This window comes from Borostomias antarcticus, assembly GCF_949987555.1.
Source record: "Borostomias antarcticus genome assembly, chromosome: 12".
In the NCBI taxonomy this organism is placed as follows: domain Eukaryota; kingdom Metazoa; phylum Chordata; class Actinopteri; order Stomiiformes; family Stomiidae; genus Borostomias; species Borostomias antarcticus.
In genome coordinates this window covers 3,552,373-3,559,872 of record NC_140245.1, presented here as the reverse complement: position 1 = coordinate 3,559,872, position 7,500 = coordinate 3,552,373, and the positions used below count along the sequence as shown (strand labels likewise).

At 48.8% G+C, this 7,500-nt stretch overlaps 1 protein-coding gene across 6 annotated transcripts in view; it reads left to right on the top strand.

The window, feature by feature from the left end:
- mbnl1 (muscleblind-like splicing regulator 1) overlaps window positions 1-7,500 on the top strand; it is a 48,509-nt gene that overhangs the window by 10,287 nt on the left and 30,722 nt on the right. For all 6 annotated transcript variants that reach the window (XM_084446815.1, XM_084446814.1, XM_084446813.1 and 3 more), the window contains exon 2: window positions 2,293-3,206. In XM_084446815.1, the coding sequence (XP_084302941.1) occupies window positions 3,033-3,206 (174 nt within the window). In that variant the 5' untranslated portion in view covers window positions 2,293-3,032. The remainder of the gene's footprint in view (window positions 1-2,292; window positions 3,207-7,500) is intronic.

Here is a 7,500-nt window from a genome sequence, read left to right as displayed (position 1 = left end):
CCCATTCCAATCCTGACCCTAACCCTCTTTCCAGTGGTTGCATAGATGTTGAGTCACTCCAAGGTGCCGTGACCCCATTAATTTCAACCATTCGACTCTCTCAACTCATAAGTGGTGACAGGGGAGCTTTGGAATTGCCAGTCGGCGAAGCCGAAAGCCGAGTTCATCTCAGGCTACGCATCCTCGCTCTCACTCCGTTTCCTTTGCTCTCCCTGAGACATGGATCACACCAGAAAACACCACAGCAACTCCTGTCAGATATGTACTCTTTCTCTCAGTACATATCACAGTGGTGGTACTGGCCTGCTTATTTCTCCGAAATGGAAATATTCTCTGTTCCACAGTTTTTCCACAGAATGTCATGCTGTCTCTGTCACGTATCCAATCAAGCTCACCACTGACCACCACTGCTGGTGTGTATCATCCGCCAGGCCACCTTGGCGAGTTCCTGGAGGAGCTTGACACACTAGTCTCGCACTCATCCTCCTCGGTGACTTCAACATCCAGAGTGAGAAATTGGAACCTCTTCTCTTTTTCCTCTCCTCCTTTGACCTTCACCTCTCCTCTTCTCCTCCTACCCACAAGGCTGGCCACCAGCTGGATTTTATCTTTACTGCTAATCTCTCTGTCACTCCCCTCCATCTCTCTGACCGCTATTTCATGTCCTACTCTCCCCCTTCCTTCCTCCCCCTACCCACATGGTTACTCCCCGTAGCCACGCTTGCTCTCCCCTACTGACCCCTACTGACCTTTCCTCTTCTGTTACCTCTGCCCTCCCTTCTCCTTAATCCGTCTCTCCCCTACCCTCTGAGACTGCTCTCTGGACAATCTCTGACCCCTCACCTCCAGTCCACCACGGCCAACTCCACCCGCCCCCTCGGCTGTCGTACTCAGTGCGTACTGACAGACGGAGTCTGAAAGTGGCTGAGCGTAAATAGAGAAAAGGCAATCTCCCAGAGGACTTTCTTAACTTCCTATCTCTTCTTTCCACTTTCCCCTCCCTCTCTATTTGCTAACCTCTGCTTCCAATCTTAAAAAAAACTAGGAAATTTGGAAATGTTCTCTTCACTCCTCCGACACGCCTACCACCTCCTCCAGCTTCCTCCCTTCTCCCTGACGATTTCACCAACTTTCCCTGAAGGTCACTTCATGCCGCAGGAATAAACTCTCTCTCCTATGTCATGATACTCTTGGACCGGTCAGCAGTGTGTGACATGGTGGCCCGCCAGATCCTCCTTCCCACTCTTGAGGGGAAAGGCGTCTCAGGCTCTGCGCTCTCCCTGTTTGCGTCCTACCTGACGGGTCGCTCTTACCAGGTGACATGGAGTCCATGCAGAACCATGCGGGCTGACAGGGGATTCCACAAGGCTCAGTTCTGGGTCCTCTTCTTTTTTCCCCTCTACACGACATCTCTGGGTTCTGTCATTCGCTCGCATGGCTTCCCCTAGCATTCTTATGCCGATGACACTGAAGGTCAAAACGGTGCAGGTGCTCATCCAGGCCCTGGTCATCTCCCACCTGGACTTCCGCACCTTCCTCCTTGCTGGAGCCCCAGCATCAGCCATTAAGCCCCTGGAGCTTGTCCAGAAAGCTGCTGCTTGCCTGGTGCTCAACCACCCCAAGTTCTCCCACTTCTCCATTCTCTACACTGGCTTCCTGTAGCAGCTTGCATCCAGTTTAAAACTCTAGTACTAGCCTACAGGGCAATGAAAGGCCCTATACCCCCACACGACCCCTTCTCTCTGCTGCCTAGAGGCGACTGGTTGCCCCGTCACTCCTGCGGTCGATCGACACAGTCACGACTCTTCTCTGTCCTGGCCCCACAGTGGTAGAATTAACTGCCTACTGACGTCAAGACAGCAGAGTCGCTGCCCATATTTCGCTGCCGGCTGAAAAGTCAGCTCGTCAAGAAGTACCAACCTAACCATTCCTCTTAGCACTTGTTGTCTTTGTAGTATTAGAAAGAAGATGCACTTATACTTTTTGGTGACTAGTAGTTCTCTTGACTACCTACGTTGAATGCACTTATTGTAAGTCGTTTTCGATAGAAGCATCTGCCAAATTACTGTAATGTAATGTAATGTTGCTGATGTTATTGGTTGCCACAGCTGCAGTGGTTGAATATGACTACAACATTTATGGAAACAGAAGCTCTCAGAGGAGAGCTACTGAGGAATGAAGGAGACTAACGAGGCGAACATAAACTCCCGAAGAATTCTGTCGTATCACAAAACTCATCTTTATCTCTCTCTCTCTCTCTCTCTCTCTCTCTCTCTCTCTCTCTCTCCTCAGAGGAAGTGCCTTCCTTCACGTCTGCCGCAGCTTCGACCCGCTTCTAGAGCCCAAACTCCGCCTCCCCCGCCGCCCCCCCCCCTCCCCGCCTCTTCCGCCACGCTTGCTGTCACGGCAACCGCCACGGCAAGCACGCCGACCTGAGCCCGCGCCCGTCGACGGCAACCGCTCCCAGGACCGCGCCCGGACCTGCCTCCCCCCCGCCCCTCCCTCCCTCCACCCTCTCCTCCCCTCACCCCGACCTCGCCAGCCCCGGGCGTCCAGCGGCCCCCAGCCTCGCCGCCCCTCCCCCCCCCCCGCCCTCGGTAAACGTCTCCGTTAAGGAGGACCGGTGGCCCGGGTCCCGGACTCGTGGTTCCGGACGGGTGGTTCTTCTTCTCCGAGCACCTGGGGTTTCCCATCGTGCCGTTGGAGCGAGACAGACAGGCCCAGACAGACAGTTCTGAGTCACTGCAGCAGGACTGCTGGAGCTAGCTACTGTGGATCTAGGAGGAACGTGCCCCAGTAGCACACACACACACACACACACACACACACACAGAAGCATTTCCACAGCCGCTCCGAAACATTACCGGGAGTTTACGGAGGAGGAGTTTCGAATTGTTTTCGAGTGAAATAAACGCTCCGGACAGCAACGACAAGCGGTGGATTACTCCGTCCCGCGCTCGCACGGACGCACACGCACACCCCTGTCCCCGCCTGAACCCGTCCCGGCGTTCGGATTACCCGCCGCGGCCGCCATGTCGCTGAGCATGGCCCACATGCGGGACACCAAGTGGCTGACGCTGGAAGTGTGTCGCGAGTTCCAGAGAGGCACGTGCTCGCGCTCTGACCAGGAGTGTAAGTTCGCCCACCCGGCCAAGAGCTGCCAGGTGGAGAACGGACGAGTCATCGCCTGCTTCGACTCCCTCAAGGTAAGACGAGAGGGGGCTGGCGGGGGGGGGGGGGGGGGGGGGCGGGGGGGCGGGGCTAGCCGGAAGGCCGTCCTTTCAAAGGGGGGATTTGTGTGAGTGATAGTGATGTGTTACACTGTGTTTTACCGACAGAGAGACAGACAGACAGAGACTTGCAAGCAGACAGACAGATAGATTGATAGATAAATATATACTCTATCTCTGAGGGGAAATTGTCGTGTACAGTAAGGATCACAATAAGGATCACGAATATACACAAACAGGGACTAAATCATATATCCATGGACTAAATACAGCAGGTACACCGTATATACAGAAGTTTTGGTAGATTATGGTAGAGTAGTAATATACAGAAGTATTGGTAGAGTATGGTAGAGTAGTAATATACAGAAGTATTGGTAGAGTATGGTAGAGTAGTAATATACAGAAGTATTGGTAGAGTATGGTAGAGTAGTAATATACAGAAGTTTTGGTAGAGTATGGAAGAGTGGGTCTATGATCTAAACGGTGTCCTGTAGGCAGAAAGACAACGAGGACAGTGAAACATGCTCTCTGATAGAACACTAGTGAACATGCTCTCTATTAGAACACTAGTGAAACATGCTCTCTGTTAGAACACTAGTGAAACATGCTCTCTATTAGAACACCAGTGGAACATGCTCTCTATTAGAACACTAGTGAAACATGCTCTCTGTTAGAACACTAGTGAACATGCTCTCTATTAGAACACCAGTGGAACATGCTCTCTATTAGAACACTAGTGGAACATGCTCTCTGTTAGAACACTAGTGGAACATGCTCTCTGTTAGAACACTAGTGAAACATGCTCTCTGTTAGAACACTAGTGAAACATGCTCTCTATTAGAACACTAGTGAAACATGCTCTCTATTAGAACACTAGTGAAACATGCTCTCTATTAGAACACTAGTGAAACATGCTCTCTATTAGAACACTAGTGAAACATGCTCTCTGTTAGAACACTAGTGGAACATGCTCTCTATTAGAACACTAGTGGACATGCTCTCTATTAGAACACTAGTGAAACATGCTCTCTATTAGAACACTAGTGAAACATGCTCTCTATTAGAACACTAGTGAAACATGCTCTCTGTTAGAACACTAGTGAAACATGCTCTCTGTTAGAACACTAGTGAACATACTCTCTATTAGAACACTAGTGAAACATGCTCTCTATTAGAACACTAGTGAAACATGCTCTCTATTAGAACACTAGTGAAACATGCTCTCTATTAGAACACTAGTGAAACATGCTCTCTATTAGAACACTAGTGAAACATGCTCTCTATTAGAACACTAGTGAAACATGCTCTCTATTAGAACACTAGTGAAACATGCTCTCTGTTAGAACACTAGTGGAACATGCTCTCTATTAGAACACTAGTGAAACATGCTCTCTGTTAGAACACTAGTGAAACATGCTCTCTATTAGAACACTAGTGGAACATGCTCTCTGTTAGAACACTAGTGAAACATGCTCTCTGTTAGAACACTAGTGGAACATGCTCTCTATTAGAACACTAGTGAAACATGCTCTCTATTAGAACACTAGTGAAACATGCTCTCTATTAGAACACTAGTGGAACATGCTCTCTGTTAGAACACTAGTGAAACATGCTCTCTGTTAGAACACTAGTGGACATGCTCTCTATTAGAACACTAGTGAAACATGCTCTCTGTTAGAACACTAGTGAAACATGCTCTCTATTAGAACACTAGTGAAACATGCTCTCTATTAGAACACTAGTGAACATGCTCTCTATTAGAACACTAGTGGAACATGCTCTCTATTAGAACACTAGTGAAACATGCTCTCTATTAGAACACTAGTGAAACATGCTCTCTATTAGAACACTAGTGAAACATGCTCTCTGTTAGAACACTAGTGGAACATGCTCTCTGTTAGAACACTAGTGAAACATGCTCTCTATTAGAACACTAGTGAACATGCTCTCTATTAGAACACTAGTGAAACATGCTCTCTATTAGAACACTAGTGAAACATGCTCTCTGATAGAACACTAGTGAAACATGCTCTCTGTTAGAACACTAGTGAAACATGCTCTCTATTAGAACACTAGTGAAACATGCTCTCTGTTAGAACACTAGTGAAACATGCTCTCTATTAGAACACTAGTGAAACATGCTCTCTATTAGAACACTAGTGGAACATGCTCTCTGTTAGAACACTAGTGGAACATGCTCTCTGTTAGAACACCAGTGGAACATGCTCTCTGTTAGAACACTAGTGGAACATGCTCTCTGTTAGAACACCAGTGGAACATGCTCTCTATTAGAACACCGCAGCATGCTCTCATGTGCTCGCACTGGCCCCGCCCACTTCTGGTCAGGTGACTGGAATATGTTACGCAGTGATGGGGGGGGAGGAAGGGAGTTTTCAGGAAGTAGGAGTCAGGCAGTGTAGCATGTAGAAGGTCTCTCAGGGTTCAGGGCGGCACACGCTCTCCGTTCCAGAACGTTCCTTAAACGAGCAGCTGGTTCGGCTGTATGGTTGTATGGTTTCTGTGTGTGTGTGTGTGTGTGTGTGTGTGTGTGTGTGTGTGTGTGTGTGTGTGTGTGTGTTTGTGTTATAACACCTAGCTTCAGGGCTTTGGATTTACACAGTATTACCTCAGAAGTCTTATCTCTCTCTCTCTCTCTCTCTCTCTCTTTCTCTCTCTCTGTCTCTCTCACTCTCACTGATACAGGATTATTACCTCAGTGGCAGTCTTATCTCTCTCTCTCTTTCTCGCACTCTCTCTTTCTCGCACTCTCTCTTTCTCTCTCCCTCTCTCTCTCTCTCTCTCTCTCTGATACAGCAGTTTTGTAAAGAACAGAGATAAGGTGAATGTAGTCTTTGAAATGTAAAACACACTGAGAGCTTACATGGTTGGAAGAGCACGACATTCTGCACACAATACACACACACACGCGCATGCAGCCACACACACACACACACACACACACAATGAGCTGAAAGTAGCATCATGGCGAAAATTCTCACTCACCACTTCCTGTGCAGAAGCCCAGGGGCAGTTGCAGGGAGGTTCGTGTGTGTGTGTGTGTGTGTGTGTGTGTGTGTGTGTGTGTGTGTGTGTGTGTGTGTGTGTGTGGGTCGAGGGTGCAGAGTGGGCGTGTATGCAGTAGTTTTCCATCTATTTTAAAGCAGTAGCAGGAAAGCAAACACTCTCTCTCTCTCTCTCTCTCTCTCTCTCTCTCTCTCTCTCTCTCTCTCTTTCTCTCTCTCTCTCTTTCTCTCTCTCTCTTTCTCTCTCTCTCTCTCTCGCTCTCTATCTCTATCTCTCTATCTCTCTCTTTCTCTGTCTGACTCTCTCTCTCTCTCTCTCTCTCTGTATGTCTCTCTCCCTCTCTCTCTCACTGTCTTTTTCATGCTACTACTCTGTATCTTGTGTCTTTTTTCCAACCTTGCTGTAATTCCACTGCTGAAACGCCAAATTTCCCCCTAGGGGGATCAATAAAGTATCTATCTCTTCCTCTCTCTGTCTCTCTCTCTCTGTATCTCTCTCCCTCCCCTCTCTGTCTCTCTCTCTCTCTCTCTCTCTCACTTACTTTCTCTATTTTCAATTTAAATCGAAAGACCTACAGAATGTTTTCTGGCTTTACCCCAAGTACACCGCCTGCTCACACGTGCTCTGCACACACACACACACACACACACACACACACACACACACACACACACACACACACACACACACACACACACACACACACACACACAAGGCATGCCCAGAGTTCCAGTATGGCATGTGTGTCTGTATAGGCGGCATACTTCCCTGGCCGGGTTCACCTCCAGACATCGTTGCGCCGTGGCTGGGAGAAGCCGGTTCCAGAGCTATAGGGTTGGGAGTTGGGGTTAGGACTAGGCCTGTTGACCAGTTCTAGTTGGGAGTTGGGGTTAGGACTAGGCCAGTTGACCAGTTCTAGTTGGGAGTTGGGGTTAGGACTAGTTGGGAGTTGGGGTTAGGACTAGGCCTGTTGTCCAGTTCTAGTTGGGAGTTGGGGTTAGGACTAAGCCAGTTGTCCAGTTATAGTTGGGAGGTGGGGTTAGGACTAGGCCAGTTGTCCAGTTCTAGTTGGGAGGTGGGGTTAGGACTAGGCCTGTTGTCCAGTTCTAGTTGGGAGTTGGAGTTAGGACTAGGCCTGTTGTCCAGTTCTAGTTGGGAGTTGGGGTTAGGACTAGGCCAGTTGACCAGTTCTAGTTGGGAGTTGGGGTTAGGACTAGGCCAGTTGACCAGTTCTAGTTGGGAGTTG